The following is a 21,669-nucleotide window of genomic DNA, read 5'->3' on the forward strand; positions in this document are numbered from 1 at the left end:
AGCAGCTAAACAAATACTATGGCAGGGAAGCCTAATACATAAGCAGGCCAACCGATGGTATAAAGTCATAGCAGTTGACACACGTTGTCCCAAGAGGAAACAGCTTTTTTTCTTTTTTTTTTGTAAGAGCCAAAAGTAATTTTTTCTCATTTTCAAAGTAAGATGGTAGGTTTTCTTCTGCCAAAAGGATATCATTTTACATTCCATTTATGCAGTACTCTTTATTCAAATGAATCAAAGTGATTCAATACATCAATATTAAACAGCGCAGTCCTGCTTGTCATTTTCTCTCAACCCTATAAAAAATTGCTTGGTTTATGATATGCATTTTTTAGTTGGGATAAAAACGAAAAGAAGAAAAGACCTAAAGCAGATAGTATCTTATTTTCATAAACTATATACGTTTTATTATTTGCCACATAGTGCTCATTAGAAATGAACATACGGTTGAGGCCAGGGCTTTTGTGGCAAAATCAAGAATATCAGATTTGTCTCTGCAGCATACCAACCAAAAAAGTTGCTCTCTGGTGTGTGCTCTCTTCGGCTGACAAACCAAAGAAATCTGAGATCTTACAAAAGCTGACCTGATCTAAGCCTGGGATTACACACTAATAAAAATACTGGCTGAAGCTACATCACATTGAAAGCTAATTTAACCTGATTTAACAGGTCGTATTCACCACTGCAATCACTGTGAGAGTGTTATTCATGAATTATAGCATCAATTTCACTATTGGAAAAATTTAATAAATCGAAACCTTCTGGCCTTCGTGTTGACAGCAGTTTTTCCAAGCTTTTAAAATAAATTAAAAACAAGATAAAATGAAATAAACACATCACTGGTATTCTGAATGAACTCTTTGATGAATCCTTATAAAATGGGTGTAAAATCTGGAGCTGATTTGACTATGATTACATCAAAGGCAGCAGAAAAAGCAATAAATATTCTGTTATGTACATTATGTTAATAATGACAACAGGCATGCCTAAAGTTCACTATACATTATAAAAACTCCATTCCAGTATTCCTGAGTTCAACAAGTTTTCTTAGCCCAAAAAGCATTTTAAAAAGGCCATACCTCTGCAAACTGAAACAAGGCGGATGTTTGACACTGCTTTGTAGAAGCATCAGGGTGGGACGTACTTGAAGATATCTGAAAGGAAACGAGCAATTCTTAATGCACAATGACATTTTTCCACATCAGACCATAAGATTCTGCCATATATTTTCAACTGTAGACACTGATAAAGATTTAAAAATGAGTCATTACCCTCAATCCCTTTAGAAGAGCATTATAATTGATAAGAGAAGACAAAGGCCATGTTTCTAAAAACAGATGATTATAAAGAACAAAGACTGAGTATGGCTCATTTGCTATGTCTTTGGTAAGGGTACCAGGTATATATCAAATAGCAGTTAAGAAGACCTGTTGAAATAAATTTCTTTACTTAAAAAAAAAGGAAAAAAATGTGTATTATTAAAAGCTGGAGGCTGCAAGTAAAGCCACTCCCTCACTCTCTTCCCAACACCACTCCCTCCAAGCTCTTCTCTAGTTAGAGGCAGCTGTGATGCAGTGTTGGTGAAGCATATGGATGCGGGTCAGGGTATCTGGGAGACTGAATCTCAGCTCTGCTACTTACTTACCCACATGACCTTGGCCAGCTCAGCTAAACTTTTTGAGACTTACTTTTCACCACTGTAAATTGATGATGATGAAAATAATCTGCATTTTAGAGGATTATGGTGAAAAAAAATAAGCCATAAAAGATGTTACCTAGCATGGCACCAGAACTCAATAAATGGTTTACTAAATATGAAAAGTATTTTCTTCTTTCATAGCTCCTGCATCCTCCCACCCAACACGAACACGCACACACACGCGTACACACACGCGCACACACAAACACGCACGCAGGCGCACACACGCACTCATGCACACACACGTGCACACACACACGCCCGCACGTGTGCGCACGCACACACACGCACACACGTGGACGCACACACGTACACACATGCACGCACACACGCACATGCACACACACACATGCACACACACACACATGCACACACACACACATGCACACACACACGTCAGTGGGTGACAATGAATAGAGTCTGCCACCCTATACTTGATTCAACTAGGGGACCTTTTGTTTCCAGTTGGTAATTATGGTAGCTTCCTTTGACTTTGCTCAGAGGAACATGTGGAAATACTTTTCAAGGACATTTTGGGAGCAAGGTGAGTTAGTAATTTTGGTTCCAAAGTGAAAAATCTTTTTATTCAGCTATAAAACAGGATAAAAGTGGGTCACAGGAGCAGAAAGCCTGGGCATTATAACTTCAGCCCATTCCCAATCCCACAAATCTTTCCTTCAAGTAACTGTTCACCAACAACTCCATCAAAGGTTACTTACTAAGCAGTAAATCCACCTTCATCAAAACTCTTTAATTACAAAAACTGCTTTTTTATTTTAGTTAAACTGGTTAGAAAAACAACAGGGCCACATAGTTATACAGTATAAAAGTGATGTTTAGGAATGAGAAAGAATCAGGAGGCTGGGCACAGTGTGGCTCACGTCTGTAATCCCAGCACTTTGGGAGGCTAGGTGGATCACTTGAGCCCAGGAGTTCAAGACCAGCCTGGTAACATAGCAAGACCCCGTCTCAAAATAAAAATAAAAAAAAAATTAGTAGAGAGACTGACTGAGTAATTAATTGTATCCACTGCTGAAGCCATCAGGAAAATTTCATTCTACTGTGCTTTTTAATCAGATAAGCATTTTTAGAATAAATATCAGTAAGAACAACAAATATCAACCAAATCCAATTTAACAAACTAGGTAGAAATAAACCATTTTATCCATTGTAAGATCTAACCAAGTGTTCTGAAGACATTCAAGGATAACATTTTAGAACTTTTCTTGGTCAAACCATGAATCTTGTCATTTCAAGTGACCGCCATGTGCAAGTATGACAGAATCCAAAAATGAACTCAGAGAAATCTTCCTTAAGTCTTAGGAATTATAAACTCAGTACAACTTATTTCAGACATTACTTTTCATCCCTACCAATCCTTTATAAAAGTTAGAAAAAAATAAACAATGTATATAAGGGAAAATACATAAATATTGTAGGTTATACCTAAATACAATATATTCCTTTAAGAATTAAATCAGGCAGTGAACAAAATAGAACCAGTGTTATAATCTATCCAATTTTGTGAAAAAGTATCTCATAAGTTCTAAAAAAAAAGGGGGGGGGATGTTATTATAAATTAATATTAAGATAAGGATTTCAATTAATAAATACATAGGAGCTCCTGGAGATAGAGACCTTTTATATAAAAGCAATAGGATCAGGGATCTCTCTGGATCTTAGAAATGCTGTTAAAAGCCACAAAAGTGTACACATGCTAACATATCCAAAATTTCCTGTGAAATTTTAGAGGTTTCATTAGATCTTTAAAGGTTCAAGGATCATCTCTTAAGCCATTCTGCTTTCAAAGTTGGGACCAATCTTAATACGCTTATAACTGCTTCTGAAATAAAAGAGTGCAGGCTGAGCGTGGTGACTCATGCCCTGTAATCCAGTACTCTGACAGGCTGAAGCGGGAAGATCGCCTGAGATCAGTAATTCAAGAACAGCCTAGGCAACGTAGTGAGACCCTGTTTAAAACAACAACAACAAAAAAAAAATTAGCTGGGCATGGTGGCATGCGCCTGCAGTCCTAGTCATCAGGAGGCTGAGACGAGAGGATCCCTTGAGCCCAGGAGTTCCAGGTTACAATGAGCTATGATCATGCCACTGCACTCTAGCCTGGACGACAGAGTGAGACTCTGACTCTAAAAAAAAATAAAAAATAAAAAATGTTCCCCCTGTACAAAACTGTAAAACAGTTGGGCAAACACCAGGAAGGATGACAGTGGTGAAGAAAGTCTGGTCGAAGACAATTCAAATGATCAAGGAAAGACCAGGTGGCTTAAAGTTTAAGAAAAAAATTTATCAATGAGGGCTCATACTGAGTTCTAGAGTAAATTAAGATATTCTGAGCAGTCTTAAACTCTAGACTTGATATCAAGGATAATGTGCTTTTATACACCATCTCTTTGAACCAGTGTCAAGAGACCTATTGAGCTGAATAAGTCTGACAAAAGAAGACTTTGAAAACTGCCAACCTCATGCTAAAGTTTCAATTAAGATGAAAGTGTACTAAAAAAAGAAAAAGAAATGCATAGATTAGTTGCATAGCCAATAACCATGAGCTGATTCTGTCTTCTGTTTTATCAATAAACAATCAATAAATTACTAAATTCTAATAGCAATTCAATATATTCTTAACCTTACTATCCATGAGTAAAAATTAGTAATGAGGTTGATAATATTTAGTATGACTTTAACGATAAGCTTCTACAAATGCATAAATGTAGTTATTTCTTAATTAAGAACTCTAGAGACCCAAAATACCTTTTCCAAAATTGGATTCTATTTTCCCACTTATGGTTGAGCTGAGTAAAGTTCTTCATGTCTTTCAGTTACTGTTATCAGCCCCAATTTAAGCCCACTTTACAATTTCCTTGTTAGTTAAGTATCAATTGTAATATATTACCTCGGCAAACTGAAACAATGGTGACTTCTGACGTAATTCAGGAGATTCTGAAACATCAGGCCTGCATGTGCCAGAGGATACCTGAAACAAAGAAAGATAACATATTTTCTTTTGTACTATTTACTGTGTTAGGTAAACATTTAATGCTCTATCTTCATTTCTGATCTTTATTATCAACAACAGTTACAGAAACGTCACTTTTTAATCAAGTATTTTTCTCAGGATATACATTTCCTCTTTTATCTCAATGCTAACACTGACCCACTTTTGCATTTAGGTGAGAATTGCTTTGGTAGTCAACTGTTATTCAAAAGTCATAGGAGGCTCAGAATGTTAGAGAGGGAAGGATTTCATTATTCCTCTGATCTAAACCCCTCACTTTTCAAAGACGAAAAAACTGACACCTCCCCTCCCAATGCTAAAAAATCCCCTTAGTCTTTATTGAAACACTGATCACCACAAGATGTAAATATTTATTTATTGTACTTCCTCTCCCAGGGGCTTTATTTAATGCATTATCTCCAACACTGCCTGGGTACAATGTAGATACTCAACAAGTATTTGTGGAGAGAACTAATGAAAGCTGACAATAGTTCTCTTAATCCCAATTCAGTGTGATTCCTGCCCATTTTCCTGAATAATGAAGTTAGAGAGTCTAGGGGGAAAAATCATCTTTCACGTTAAAGAAAAAAATGAAAGTTACAAATACGTTTTAATAACTTGTTTTCTGATTACAAAATAATCCAAGTTCACTGTTAAAAATCTGAAAAAAAAAAAACCCCACCAAAATGAAGAAAAATCACCTACAATGTTACCTCCCAAAGATAAGCACTGTTAATACTCTTATATATGCTTCCAGCTGTGCATGTAGGTAATTTTTAAACGAAAATAGAACATTCTACTGCAGTTATGGAATGTTCTTTTTTTAAAAAAACTTTAATATTAATTTTTCTGCATCACTAAGTCTTCTCCAGTGTAATTTTAATAGCTGCATGTGATTATATTTGATGGGTAAATCCTATGGAAAGAGCCACTAGTCACCCAGATCATGCTCCTAAAAACAGTTTCTCACTGACCCTCTTAAGACACTGAGGATGTGTTTCTCTAACAATGTCACAGGCCACGGGGCAGGAGCAAACATTTGAAATTTTAATTGTCACCTTTGGATTTTAAAGAGTAATGGTCACCTTCTCCCAGAGAGAAACACATTAGTGAAGGTGCAGAAGCTTTAATTAATTTGCCACCTGTGGTCTGGCTGCAAAGCCTGACCCTCTTATTGTCACTGACTATTTGATATGCTGTGCCAAATGTCCCACCAAGGAGACACAAAATGAACTAAAAAGAAGGCCAACAAATCCTGAAATTTATATCCACAAAAAACTGGGAACTCCTTTATTGGAAGAACACCTGAATAAAATATATCTTTATAATTTAGAAGTATTTTTAGAAAATCAACTTCTCTGCTTTATCAAAAAATCTATGTGTTTGACTCCTAGATTATTTGGTAAATAATCAAAACTTTATTTACATTCAAGCTTAGGACTTTTTGAAAATTATAAAATGTCTGCATAAAGCTTTAATAAAATAGGTGTGCATAAGACAGAAATCTATAGAAGATATTTGGAATTAAATGTATTATTATTTAGAGTAGCTACACTGCATAAAGTCTATATAACATATATGCTTATTTCAGATCCCACAATGCACAAGAAATAGTGACCACTTAGGAGGAGGTAAATTGCCCTATGGCTTAGAGTTCATATTAACAGCATGAAGAAAATTCAACTTTCTTTTAACTGTCATTTATAGATTATTTGGCCACAACAACACATCAATTCAGAAAGTTGAAAAGTTCATTAATACCTTTTGCAAATCTTTAGGATGGATGGTCTCATATAAAACTTCCTATTTGAACACATAATTATGAAGGCATCTATAATCCTGCACATGGTTTGTCAATTTTAGCATGCAATCAAATAAGTCTACACATGTTTGTGCTTATCATGCTCCTGACAAAGAGGGGATGCACAATGAGTATCTGTTGATTAACTTAATTCTCTCCCTATGTATGTGAACAGGAAGAATCTCACATACATAGTGACCAGGCCAGGAGTACAACAAATGCTATCCAATGGCTAAAATAACAGTAATAGAATCACTAATGCTGTGGATTTTACTCTAGTGGACCACGTCCTCTCTCAAAACCTAGTTACTCTTACTTTAAAGCATTACAGATTTTGCATACATCTTCAGTGTAGTATAGTGGAAACAGCACAAAATTAGGAGCCAGGAGAATTGGGTTAGTACTAAGCTATGTAGTTAGCCGACTTGGTTAGCTGACCCTCTAGTCCACAAAAGAATAGAGACAACGTATCAGAAGGGGCCAAGAGGGCAGACAAAGAAAAGAAAAAAGAAGCGGGCTGGGAAAGAAAGAAACAATGCCAGCAGCAGGCTAAGAAAAGGAGAAGACAGAAAAGCTGTAAAGAACAGATACAAATGTTTCATAAAGCACTGGAATCTGTCTAAAACAAACTGAATAGGGAAATAGCCCCCAAAGTTCTCTAGAAGGCATCAGCTCAATGCAATAATTATTTGCAACCATAATTCTAAGTTGTCATGGTAAGAAAAACTGTAAAACACATCACTTATTAAGAAGGCAGAAATCCGTGTGACACAGGTTAGACATATTTCTTCTGGGGATCTAAAATCTCAAAACATAAAAACAGTTCAATGACATGGCAAATATAAACATGAAGAATTCATTATTGAGTACCTGATAAGCAAGGCATCCCATAAAATGTATATATCTGTGCATACACTGTTCTACACATGCATCTGATAAAGAAATAAGAAATTCTATCTATATAAAAGGGAGAGAATACTTCCCACAAAAGGCTCCCATTTGAGTAATGTCATTATTTAGAAGGTTCCAGAGGTTGTGAAATGTTTAAAATATTGGGCTATATCATCTTGATGTCTGCATTTAAAGTACTTCATTTATTTTTATTAGGTGGGGCACACTTTTTATGGATAAAAATCAATTTTGTAATATCTATTCCTATGCTAGAGCCAGTTTACTTTCTAAATACAAAATAAATGGCCAAAGACATTTGTTCATTAATTAAGAGTAAAGAAAAAATATTAAATAAGTAGTGGTTAAATAAGGGAGAAAAAAACCCAAGAAGCTGTTTCTAGAAATAATCTCTGAAATAATCGGTAAAGCCACTAGGTGTTGCTATACGCCCCAAAACGAAAATAGCTAAAGGGATTTTTGTTAAGTACATACTCATTTGATTTACCCAAATTCAATTCTCTCCTTGATTTAGCTATAATTCTCAATAACCATGGAAGGGGAGTGATTAGTATAATTAAGAATTTCAATAATGTAGTATTTTTTTCACAGGAGCAATTCATATAGTGAAATTGAATACATAAAAGTGTGAACTGGCCTCCTGATACAAAACAAGATCAAGTGAGTTACATGCACTGTGAGTAGTTTGGAAAGCTAGGTTGTTATCATGAGCCTGTCCTTACTTTGCAAGACACAAGACCACAACCATGCGCTGCTGGCATGAACACATGGTCTACAAAAGGGGTATCGCACTGGTAGTATCTGAGCCATACATTCCTACCCTTGCTAATTCAAACATTTATTGATAACTCACTCATTCAACAAATACTTAATAGATACCTATGACATGCCAGCCACAAAGACTGCTACTTTCAAGAAGCTTATATTCTACTTGTATCTAGTAGGTGTTAGGGAATAAAATGATGACCAAAGGAAATGTGCCTAACTAACCCTTAGTTGCTTGCAACTCATGTGCAGGGGACAGCAACGTCATATACAAAAATGTAAGTGCATAATGGTGGAATATGACAAGGTCTACAGGAGGATGGAGAAGCAGCCTTCATTCTGCGTGGGAACAGCTGGAAGGAAGATAGGTAACGTCTAAGACATGCCTTAGGAAAACCAGGAGTTCTCTCACAAGTGTAGAAACGATGCGGTAACAGGAGGTGGAAAAGTATGAAGGCAAGAACCCTGTGTGTTTGAGAAAGTGACTTTCTCAGTGTGGCTGAAAAATACATGCATCGGAGTATAGTGGGAGAATCTGAATTCTACACGAAGAAGTTTGAAAATTGGACTGGAGGCAATGAGGAGCCAGCTGAGGTTTTCAGTCAGAGAGATGTAGTCAGGTAATTCTGTCAGTGGAGTGCAGGGTGATGCTGGCTGGGGGTGACTGGAGGCAGGAGGCTAACTGGAAGATTAAGGAAATAAGCCAGCTGAGATGTGAGACCCCAACTGAATCAAAGATGGTAACTGCCAGGCTTCAGTAACTGTCTGGCAAGAAGTCAGAGCTGAGGGAAAGGGGTCAGAAATACAATGCCTGTGTTTCCAAGGTAAGTTAAAAAGGAAATTTGAGAGATGGAAGGAGGTCTGGATGGAGGCGGTGGGTGTCTGTTATGAGAAGAGATGGTTTTGGGGTGGACGATTCCATCTGAGAGTTAAAGGAGAAGCTGGTTACCAGCGCACTGCACTCGGCTACCTGACGCGAGTGGTGCACTACATCTGAGAAGAGTCCCTGGCCACCATGGCGGGCATAACCGAACAGCAGCACAGAGCTGAGCACTCCCACAAGCAGAACACATGTCGAGTCATCTTGCTAACTGGAAGAACACATCCTTGGTTTTCCTCAGGGCACTGGGGCTGCTGGAGTATGGATTTTACCCCATGAGTCAAGTTCTCCTAACACTATAATCTGTGTGGCTGAGCACTAGTATGAAAGTCCAGAACAGACTCCAGGCCAGTTGTAAAAAGAACTGCAGTAGCAATTGAGATAACTCAGATCACCTGCCTCAGTTTCCTCATTTGATAGAGTAGATACAATGCCACTCTGCCTACTTGCCTTCTTCACAGGAAACTGTGAGAATAACATGCAACAGTGTACATCACTGTGCTCTCCAACAACCACCTAATTGACAATAACCACACCTCTCTTGTGAAGGATGCCTCCTTTATCTTCCTGCTCTCCACCCTTCTCTTTTGAGCCCAGCTCTCTTTCTGCCCACCTTCCACACTACCTTTGCCTTCATCTCTGAGAGCCCAAGGAGGATACTCAGTGTCATCAATGCAGCCTAGGGACTCATGGAGGAAATGTGATTGTAAATCAAGCTGGGTAGAAGGACCCAATTATCTGGGCTTGAGCCCCACTGTGGACAGATGGTAGAGGCTGGGCTCTTTGGCTGGATGGGCAGGTCCAGCCAAAATGGGCAGTGAAGAGTGACATAAAGGGGGAGCCACCCAAGAAAAGAGAAAGCTCAGAGAGCTCATTTCCTTTTCAGGGTAGAATTTAAATAAAGTAAGCTATAAAACTTTGGGAAGGGAATAAAAGTTTTGATGAGGTTCAGGTAGGACATTGGGGCAAGGAGTTTGGAATTCAATAGATTAAAGTATTCTGGAATAGTCCAATACAGTAGCCTAAAGGAGGCACATATCTAATTAATTCAAACACACCAACAAGCAGAAACATAAATTACCTCATTTCATTGACGTCAGAAATTAGAATAAAGAAAGTGAAAAGTTTCCATTTTATTTAAATCTGTATTTGTTTAAAATTGTTAAAAACTCAGCATTTAAGATGTGGACATAATCATTCCTTTATTCAACAAATATTGGTAAAAATCAACTTTTCTCTGTCTCAGATTTTGCCTATCTCATCATTTAATGAAAAACGATGTGGCTTTAAATCTAGTATTATGAATTTCTCATTCTATGACCTTTGAGAAGTTATTTCACCTCTCTGACCTAGTTTCCTCATTTATAAAATGGGGAAAATAATAAACCAGCCTCATAGGGTTCTTGAGAGAATGAGTTACTCAATGTCAACTGTGAACACAGTGCCTGGCCCCAGAAAGCACTCACAAAATGCCCCTGCTCTGGCAGCGATGAGCTTCAGTAAGGGTGCAGCACAGGTCAGCACGCAGGAGAAGTGCCCAGAGCTAAGGCTGGACGGGCAGAGGCGGAATCATCAAGGCCCCTGTGTGCTGCAAGAAGACTGAAGCTAGTTCTCCCGGGTTGGAATCCCAGTTCTGCCACTTTGTAGCTTCACCATCATGGGCTGTTACTTTACCCTTCTCTGCCTGTTTCCTCACCTAATGGTAAATATTTACTTATAAGGTAAATAAGACTTAACTCACAGAGTTGTTACAAGGATTAAGTTACTCTTATGTAATACATTTAAGAATTGAGCCTTGGAAAAAATGTTCAATACATGTTAGTTGTGATATAATAACAACTATTCTCCAGGCAAGTGGGTAGACCTACTGCAGTTTAAATCTTGTCATTGTTTTTGATCCCAACTTTCTTAGTCTTCCAGTGACAATACTTACATATAATACAATATGAAATTTTTTTAAATATAAGACATTATACAGTTTATAATAAACTCTAAAACTAAATATAATCAGTGTTATAAGGTATGAAACTAACAATATGGGATATGAGAGATTAGAATAAGGAGGGAATTGAATTGGCTCAAGCAATCATAATCATGAAGGACTTCCTAGAGGAGGTGACAGATTGATATTACAAACTTACAAGGCAAAATATATTTACTACAGGTTCAGTATCCCCTAATCCAAAAATCTGAAATGCTCAAAAAAATCTGAAACCTTCTGAGTGCTAACATAATGCTAAAGGAAATGCTCACTACAGCATTTCAGATTTCATGTTTTTTGGATTTGGGATGCCCAAAAGGTGAGGATCATACAAATATTCCCCCAAAAAAACCCTCCAAAAACTGTAACTCTAAAGTACTTCTGGTCCCAAGAGTTTTGAATAAGCAATATTTAACCTGTATTTTTGGATTTTAAGAAATTTTGATATATAAGCTTTAAACATTTTAAAATGGGCAGATCATGGTGAACAAATGAAAATCAATGTGATTTCCTTTTAAGCTAGAAGTATCATGTGAAGAATTTGCTATATCTAAAAACTTGAACCTTAAGACAGTATCAGCTTCGTGCTGTCTGGTTTGTTCCCTGACGTGCCTTATACATAGAAGGCATTCAATAAACACTTGTCATGTAATTAAATGTAAGAAAAGATGGCACACAGTTTGGCACTGTTCAATTCTCAGAGAACATGACCTTTACAGTCCTTTTATGGAGGTATGCCATCATCTATTAGCATCTTCTCCACTAACCTGACACTAACTCAGCTACTCTGCTGACTTTGGACTTCCTATACTGATTTCTCCCAGATATTAAAAAACTGTCTCCTTCTTGAGCACCTGGTGATAAAGACAGTAAATTACAACTGTAATTTCTGCTAAGTTTTCAATAGACAAGGAACTCTCTCTCTCTCTGTGTTTGTGTGTGTGTGTGTGTGTGTGAATGTATGCTGGTAAAGCATATTACAGCCTGTGGGAGAAATGTCTGATATAATTTAAACTTGCAAGTTGAATATGAAATGCCTAGAATAACTTAACTAATGGTAATAATATTATATACCTGTAAGAATTATTTGCAGGAGAGTTAAAAGTGCCTTACAGGTTTTATTTAATTAATCTTCACTGTAGCCTTGAGATTTGAAGGCAAGCAGATATTATTATTAGCTCCACTTCACGGGATGGAAGGCAAAGAAAAAAGTGGCTTGATCACTACTTTACTGTCATTATCTGTTGGCTCCAACAAAACAGGCATTCTAAAAGCACAAACCCAAAGTCTAAGGTACTTCTCATATATTTGAAAGTTTGGCTTCAAATAGTCATTCAACTACATAGATATTGATACCTTCGAAGCTTTTCATCAGCTATAATTAATCTGCCTAACTTATATTCTACTTTTCTCCAACCACCCTCCCCTTCTGTTCTAGCCAAGATGAATTTATGTTGCTCACTTAGGTCTGATACTGGATGCCATCCTTTCTGAGATTAATCCAAACTGTTGTATACATGATATGGTGAATAACTGCCCCTTCCACAATCTGAATTATATCACTCCTTGCCTTGTTTTTTAAAATTTAAAATTTAGCTTTCCATTTTTATTAAAGTAACTAACAAATATAACAGATTTCTAGACCTGGAGATTACTTCTAGAAATTCTAGATCAAGTACTGACAATTTATTGTATTTTCATCTTTAGATAATTCTCTGGTATGAAACACAAGGGCTTAATTCTCTGCCTTCTCATTAGTTCTTCTCTGAGTTTGATGTGAACATGATTACTTTTATTTGTTCTGCATTTTTATTTGTTTCTTTAAAGTTAAACAAAAAAAAAAAAAAAAAGGAGACATTCATTTAAACTTCTGGGCACTCTATTGAATAGACAGGCTCTCATCTCTGCTGCAGCTCCCTGTCAGCCTATTTTTGTCTGGCACTTACATTTTACGGATTAAACAACTACATTTGATTTCTGATTTAAATAATTTGTTGTAATCTCATATTCACTGGACACACTCCTTTCCATTTCCTTCATTATTATGGGGTTATTTACTAATGAGACTTCTATGCTTCTATTTTAAAGGGTCTCGGTAGTGACATGCTTAGTCTGCTATTTTGAGCCACGAGTCACTCCTTTATGTCTTTCTTGCTCAGTGTATCGATTTTGCTTCCTCAATCAATAAATTCTATAACAACCAACATTGTTTTAAATAATTTATCCCAAATAATTTATGTATTTCAATGTACTCTGGGTATAAAAAAAAAAGGCCGATTATGTGAAAGTAAAAGAAACAAAACAAACTATCAAAATGCATCCATTTGCTTCATCACAGACCCAGTTACCACAACGAGACTATAGAATCACGCTAGGCTTAGTAACAGCGGCACATAAAAAATGTTGAAATAATAATGCAAAAAATCTATTATGGTAGATTAAGAATTGATCAGGAGACAGAAAGAAAGAGAATACACAACATTTTGTTTGTTGTTATTTGCCCGTTGATATCTCAAGAAATTATAATTTCTCTCTAAAACTCTAAGTGCATTTCAGGCAGATCTAGGAAGCGGTATAGGCTTTTAATCTGGGACTTTATTATTTCAGTTACAGTAAGCCTCTCTACCTTCTAGAGATGCTTTTTTTTTTTTAAAGAAATCTATTCCTTATGTTAAGATTTTCATATTTAAAAAATAGTCTTTTGAGGAGTTTTTCTATATGGTTAGGTCTCAGGTCAATGAACAAAAGAAAACCTTCTCTGTTTAAGAATAATATTTGAGAATAAGGGTTCTGTCATGGCATTTTTAAAAGCGATTATGATTAGACCATTTTTTGGTGGCAGAATTTTTGTAAAATGTCACTTTGGTCTTACCTCACAGTACCAACAGGCTTCACAGTAATTTTTCTAAATGTCAGAAATATGAAATTTCTGTATTTCTCTTATCTCATTATCCTGCTAGTCTTCTTAGGGAAACATAAGTACATATTTATTACATTTGTCTCATGTTCATCTGCCTATGTATATAAGCCCTTAAAGTTCTATGATCATGTCTACATATCTGGAATAAGACTTCACATAGAAATTCGGGTGCTAATGCAGTCTACTGAGAGCTGTAAAGTAAATTCTCAAACTACCTATATTTAGAGACAGCATTATTTTATACAACTTTCACTGTTTAAATATCTCAAGATTATTTTCAATAATGACCTAAATATCTCTGAGATGGGAAATACTGAATATGAAGAAAGAGTTGTGTTCTTTGAAGTGGTTCTTTTTTTTTTTTTTTTTTTTTTTTTGAGACGGAGTCTTGCTCTGTCACCCAGGCTGGAGTGCAGTGGCCGGATCTCAGCTCACTGCAAGCTCCGCCTCCCGGGTTCACGCCATTCTCCTGCCTCAGCCTCCCGAGTAGCTGGGACTACAGGCGCCTGCCACCTCGCCCGGCTAAGTTTTTGTATTTTTAGTAGAGACGGGGTTTCACTGTGTTACCCAGGATGGTCTCGATCTCCTGACCTCATGATCCGCCCGTCTCGGCCTCCCAAAGTGCTGGGATTACAGGCTTGAGCCACCGCGCCCGGCTGAAGTGGTTCTTAAAGACCTAACTGCTACCACCTTCTTCCTTAGCATAGATTCTCTTCTCCCATTATGGTTCCCTTCTTTCAATCGTTTAGCTTTCTTTGATTCTTTAGCTTGAGAATTCTCAAAACATTTCTACTTCAGAGATAAAAAGGTCCACCACTGTGTTGAGTTGCATGTGTCAAAACTCTGCCTTCTTAAGAAGGAGTAGGAGAACATCTCATTGAAAAGAGCCCAAAAGGCAAACTTTAAGCAAAAAGGGGAAAAAGAAACCATGCTTTTCTTTGACTAGCATCCATGAGTTCTACGGATGTTGATTTGTTTAGATTTGTACTTGAAGTTTAAAAAGAACACTAAATAGATGTTGGGAATGAAACACTACGATAATTCTAATAGTTAAGAAAGATGATGCTGGCTTTCACAATTCAATGCATGCTTGGAAATCATATTGAGTCAGACGTGTTGAAAGGTCAAGTGCATATTATTACTCCAACATTCACCTTTGGAACATGCTTGGGATACTCTACACCTAAATGACAGTTTGATTTGTTAAGAGGTAGCAGCAATGTGTTAGAAAGTGAAACGATGCCTGACAATGCTATTATGTTAGAAACTACAAACATGATGAATAATGAGTATGCAAAGGCACAAAGTGACATGTATGCTTTTCCAGCTGAAGATTAGCAGAAAGTAAATAACTACCAGTGTATTTTTGTACACATTTGTACATTTCTTGCTGCACTGAAGTGAACAGAATCAAAATAATTCTGTTAGATTGAATATATAGTCAACAATTGTGGATCCCACATGTAAACTATAAAAAACAAAAACCTTTTATAATGTAAGTAGGTTATTATCTAATTACATTTCTACAAAAACCACTATTTAATAGCCTTTAAGTATAATAAGTATGACACAATCACAACTAAAAAAAAAAAGTAAAAAATATGACCCAAAATAAAATTGAGTCATTGTTATTTGGCCCTAAACAACAATTCTGGTTGGGGATTGAAAAATTTCCATCTCAAAAACCTGAGTGTGGTAAAATAACACGACCTGTAGGGCAATTCAGTTGGCCTCTGTTAAATGTCTCTGCAAAATAGGGGAATTCTACAAATGCAGACTGTGCATGGTTAACTGCCACTATCTGCCCATCAAAATCATACCTAAAAATGTTTAGCCAAAACAGTCCAATAACTAGATGATGAAACCAAGTTCATGAAAGCCTAGGTCCTTTTTCTGTTTTAAAGATTACAACAGGCTAAGCACGGTGGCTCATATTTGTGATCCCACAACCGTGGGAGGCTAAGACGCTTGAGCCCTAAAGTTCGAGACCAGCCTGAGCAACATGGCAAAACCCTGTCTCTCCACAAAATACAAAAATTAGCTGGGCTTCGGGGTACATGCCTGTAGTCCAAATCATCCAAAGGCTGAGGTGAGAGAATCACCTGAGCCTGGGAGGTCGTGATCATGCCACTGCACTCCAGCCTGGGCAACAGAGTGAGACCCTGTCTCAAGTGGGGAAGGGAAAGAAGAATAAAACAATCCTGAAATGCCATGTTTCCTAATTTTCAAAACAGCTGTTTGGAATTATTCAGGTACCAGAGCGACTGACAGTTGCATATTTTTAGCTATCATCTTCCCACTAGCATGTGAACATCACCAAAGCAGAGAATGTTTCGAATAAATGAATTATAGCACCCAACTGACATAACCATGATACAGTCATGGCAAACACCAGTGATCTATATATTGCATTACTACAACCTTACATGTAGGTTCAGAAAACCTCAACACCTGACTTGTGTTTATATCCTCATGGCCTTATTTACACCACTTATTTTACACTCAACACACAAAATACACAGAAAGATCTTAAAGAGAAAGATTATAAAGTTTGTTCATGAGCTATAAACAGTGAAAATGTAGAATGAACAACGTAAACAGACTGTAACTGTGTTCCCAACCCGCAACATGAGCAGAGTGGAGATGGAAAAGGACTGGCTTACCTCTGGTGTGCCAAGAGCATGTTCTCCAGCTAACAGCAGCATACTCAGGCCTCCCATTTGAGTAGGATCTAAATAAGTCAAAAACAAATCATCAACTTATAAGCAAAAAGTACATACAATCCACAGAGTCAAAAAGAATACTCATAAAGACTAGCAATTAGAAATCCAGCACAACCACATATAACTTTTTATAAAAAAACTTTTAAAAACTCTTTATGCAACAATAACCTGGCATATATGTGTCTAGTGCTCATACTTTGTGAGCCTCTTGAATACCACTCTTGTCTCACCATTCCAACAGCACTTTCTTCAATACCATTGCTGTTTGTAACATTAATTTATCTCCTAATGTAATGTTTCTTTCCCTACTGCTTGGGGAGTTAAGATAAGATTTTTTAAACAAAAGAGTGTTATTCTCAAATTATTAATTCTGCCATGTGAAATCAGGACTAATTTTAAAATAATAGGCTATAAGATAACTAGAAAACAGAGAGAAGTTTTCCAATCAGGCCTGTAAAATCTGGTAGGTTTTATTCAAATAACCTTTCTTTAAAGTTTTAAAAATAAATTTACATTAACTGATGTGTTTTTGACATTTTAAATCTTAGGGGTAGTCAAACACATGCCCAAAATGCCTTCAAGGTATAAAATTAATGCTTTTTATGTTATCAAAGGTCTTTGTTTTCACTATTTCAAGAATCAATATAAACAAAGAAAATAAAAACAGCAAAGTGGTAGATCTATAACCCAGGCTGTATCTAAACAAAGAAAGCAGACTTGGGAATAATGGCTCATGCCTATAATCCCAGCACTTTGGGAGGCCAAGGCAGGAGGATCTCTTAATGCCAGGAGTTTGAGGCTACAGTGAGCTAAGATCGCACCACTGCACTCCAGGCCTGGGTGACAGAGTGGGACCCTGTCTCTAAAAAATTAAATGAACAAATAGAAAATAAATAAAAACAAAGAAGTTATCAAATAAAAGGCACCTGTGTCCTGTAAGTCTGTCCTGAATTAAAATTCAGAAGTGTAATGAAAGAACATATGTCAAAATGCCTAACTCGGTGTCTCTCCTCGTCCATATAAGGCCCTTAATCAATGTATATTTAATTTTAGGAATCTACAATTGAAAATGAGGATCAGTCATAATGTTGCACAAAGAAATTTCGTTGTTTCTTTTCTTTATTGGGTTGAAGAGAGGTCCTTAAGTACATCTTTGTATACAACCTGTCTTAGGAACTCATAAAACAACTGTGACTACATGTTATAAATAGTTTTAAAAAAAATTGCAAAAAAACTTCTGAGGTAGTAAAAAAAATGGGTAGGGGTTGGGGGAAGAGGTTATTAGAGGAAAAACTATGTTACCAAAAGATCAGGGGGTCAAAAAATAGCTCAGCATTGGAAGGCAGCCACATAGGAAGACACACACAGAGAATACGCAGACAAACAGTAGCTGGTTTGATGAAACAAGGCTCTTTGGCGTTGTTTTAAGACTCCAACTTTAAATGTTAAGTTTAAGAACTACTGCGGCTGCAGAAATAGATACTTAAATCTACTTAAAAATTAAGAGGGGGAAATGAATTTGCTAGAAAATAAAAGTTTAGTTTGGTTCTTTAAAAGAGAAATACTTTTGCAGCTGTCATCCTAGAGATCAGGAGGATTGGATGATAGCTTTCTAAAGATAAAAATGTGTTAGTTCAAATTACAAAGTAAAATAGGAACATGATTATGTGATAATTTATATACCAATGTGACTTTGCAATAAGTTTGCTATACAGATACTGAAACATAGGCCAAGAAATTACCAACATCCTTTATATTAATTCATACTTACACAATGTTATTTAGAACTATCAAAAACATATTCACATACATAGGATGCTTTCTTTAGTGCAATTCAATGAAAGGGCTTGCACTAAATTACAATATACACAGCTTTCTCTTCTTGGAAATCATACATTTGGTAATATGGGGTTATTGAGAATTGCAAAATGTCATGTGACAAGGACTACTGGGCAAACAAAACAAAAGAGATTCCAGATTGAGGAAAACAATCTGGCATTTAGAAGTCCTCTATTGTCTCTTAGATTCAGATGCCTAAGCACCAGGTTTTAATTAAAGACAAATCAGTTCACTTTCATCTTGTTGAAAAGGAACATACCTGGAAATACCAGATCAATGTTATCCGCTATATGCAAGCCTATCAAGAGTTCTGAACATGGATTTGCAACATATAACCCAAGCCATTATATAATGAGATAAATGCAAGGAAGGTGTTATCCTTCTTTCCTGTACTTTCTTTTGAGAACACATATCTTAAATACTGATCTGTAAAGATCCTGTTTGAAGTCTGGGTTCGACTTTCAATTTGCAGGTAAAAGGCAGATTAATAAAGTATCAGAAACCGTGCTACAAAAAAGATATCTTTCATAGCTTTCTGCAGTTCATCCAAAATTGTTATATGGTTTGTGAAGAGCAGATGTATGCAAAAAAAAAAAAAAAAAAAAAGCCAACACCACCAACAAACTACATACCCTGATCTAGATTGAGAATTGGGAGAAAAAGCAATGGATGTTACATGATGACCAAAGAAATTCAGCTGGAAGCCAGTCATCTATATACTCTTTCTGGGTTCTGATAATACGATATTTTAGAAAGTACTCCAACTGATATAACCTGGGAAGTCCAGAAAGCTCACCAAGACTATCTAATAACAAGTGCTTTGAAGATAAAATTGTACAAAGTGACAGCTAAAGCAAGGACAGATATCTATGTCTGATTCTTCTGGGATATGTAGAAGCATCATTTTGGGAGTTTATTTAGAATGACACTACAGACACCCACATAGCAATCACCTGAATCCTTCCCCACCACCCCCCTAGAATACTGCCATTATGTTAGACTTCATTTTTTAGAGGCAGGGTCTTGCTCTGTCACCCAGGATGGAGTGCAGTTGTAAGGTCACAGCTCACTGCAGCCTCGAACTCCTGGACTCAAGTGATCCTCCCATCTCAGCCTCCCAAGTAGCCAGGACTATAGGCACATGCCACCACACATGACTGATTAAAATAATATTTTTTGTAGATTATATAGAATACTGCCACACACTTTATATACTACGAATCACACAGTGAACTATAAAGTTTTGTTAAATTTATTGGTTATTAAAAAAATGTGTTATCACAATATCACTCAACCTCTTTCCACAACCTTTCCATATGCAAATAGCTCAATACTCTGATTTGGAAGAAAATTTGCTTCTAATACTGAAATAGGAAACCTATAGCTCAATCGCAGCATCACTGCCTTTCCCCTGCTCAATCTGCTAATTTCATCTGGCAAACTCCTCTTTTGATTACTGTATTGCAATAGCTAGGGAAGACAGAGCCATTTGCAGGGTGAATATAAGAACTTTATTTCATGGTAATACATGATTTAGCATACCTTACCACCCAAAGAGCACTAAAGGTCCCATAACAAATGGCACCATCTGGAATTTTAAATTTGTCTGACCCATATATGAATGGACACAAGAGGAGACAGATAGGATGGGAATTCTAAGACACAGCTGTCAGGTCCATCTCAGATTTGTGATGTACTTGTTCATATTCGTGCCCTCAATGTTTCCAATACCCAGATGATCTACATGATTGTGGCTTTTTAAGTAGCATGATAACTAAGGTGCATATTGGGATGGCTTACTGGTGTGTATGTGTGTGTAAGCCGTTCTGTGAACATAAAATTTCCAAGGCTTCTAACAATCTCCATGTTGCTGTCTACTTTTCCATACTGTCAATGTCAGGAATTCACATATATTTATAATGACACTACCACTGAGGCTATATATCCTTTTTAAAATGACATGTATTCTACATATATATCATGATCCAATGCTTGAAAATACGCTATATCTTTGCCACTGCTTAATATTGGTCATACATTTTGTCCCCCTGCCCCCTGTATTGTTTAAAATGCTGCCGAAATGTACTGCCCTGTCCTTAAAGAACAGGTGGAAATAGTGTCTCAACTCACCAGCCATTCCAAAGTTAAGCTGAGGCATTTCTTCAGTCTTTGCTTTCTTGGGGCTTGGCAAGTCTCTTGAAGAGTCAGATGGGAAGGCCCAAAGTTTCTTTCGTGGATTGACAGTGGGTGTTGGGGATTTCACAGGCTTGTTTGTGGTAGGACACCATTTGTAGCCAGGATTTGCTTTCATAAATGCATCTTTATACTACAAAGAAAAGGATAGATAGTAGATTTTAATTAACAAATAGACTGAAAAAGTTCTAAGGGCTGTCACACCATTCCCTTATTTAGATACCAAGTGAGAAAAACAATTTCAGTGACTTCTGTGGCTCTCCTTGTAGAAGAATGACAATCTCAGCATAGGGTTCTAGAGATAAGACATAGAGTTATCTAATCCATTTATGGGATAAGCATTCAGAAGCTGTATACTTTGTGTTCTTTAATCCTCAACTTTAAAAAGTAGTATCCAAAAAGCTTTCTGACCTTGGTGGGGAGAGGGAGTTGTTTATAATGGAATGAGCCTAGGGCTCTGGAGACAGAAGCAGGTTCAAACCCTCAAACTTCCACTTAGGGCTACAGTAACCAAGGAAGAGAAGGTAGCTTCTCTGTGCCTCAACCTTAGATTCCATAAACTGAGAATAATACCACCAGTGCCGAGGGTTGTTGGAAGCAGTGGTGCATAGTGCATCGACCATTTCTTTAGCTAGCTGTGGACATTAAGCAAGTTATTAAACCTTTCTCAGCCTCAATTCCTCCACTTACAAAGTGTAACCACACTTGCCACCATGCCAGGGGTCTGCAATGAGCATACATAACTGAATATATAAACAAGCTCTAAGAGCGCTGATATGTGATGTTGCAATAATCCATCACAAACTTTGTCTTACTTGGAGGTTTCAGCCTTCACTGACAACATCTTTCTCCTTCATTTTTCTGTGGCTTGCTCCTGTTACCATTTCTCTCAATTCTGCTACCTTTTATGTCTTGCATGACAATAACATGAAGCAAAATACATTTA

The 21,669-nt window shown here is 36.8% G+C and overlaps 1 protein-coding gene across 20 annotated transcripts in view; it reads right to left on the reverse strand.

Moving 5' to 3' along the window:
* Positions 1–21,669, reverse strand: part of BBX (BBX high mobility group box domain containing) — a 271,264-nt gene that overhangs the window by 59,958 nt on the left and 189,637 nt on the right. For all 20 annotated transcript variants that reach the window (XM_074033524.1, XM_074033529.1, XM_074033521.1 and 17 more), the window contains 4 exons: positions 20,661–20,856; positions 16,632–16,699; positions 4,611–4,691; positions 1,080–1,154 (listed from right to left, as the gene is read on the reverse strand). In XM_074033524.1, the coding sequence (XP_073889625.1) occupies positions 1,080–1,154; positions 4,611–4,691; positions 16,632–16,699; positions 20,661–20,856 (420 nt within the window). The remainder of the gene's footprint in view (positions 1–1,079; positions 1,155–4,610; positions 4,692–16,631; positions 16,700–20,660; positions 20,857–21,669) is intronic.

Source organism: Macaca fascicularis, chromosome 2, assembly GCF_037993035.2.
Source record: "Macaca fascicularis isolate 582-1 chromosome 2, T2T-MFA8v1.1".
NCBI classification, from domain to species: domain Eukaryota; kingdom Metazoa; phylum Chordata; class Mammalia; order Primates; family Cercopithecidae; genus Macaca; species Macaca fascicularis.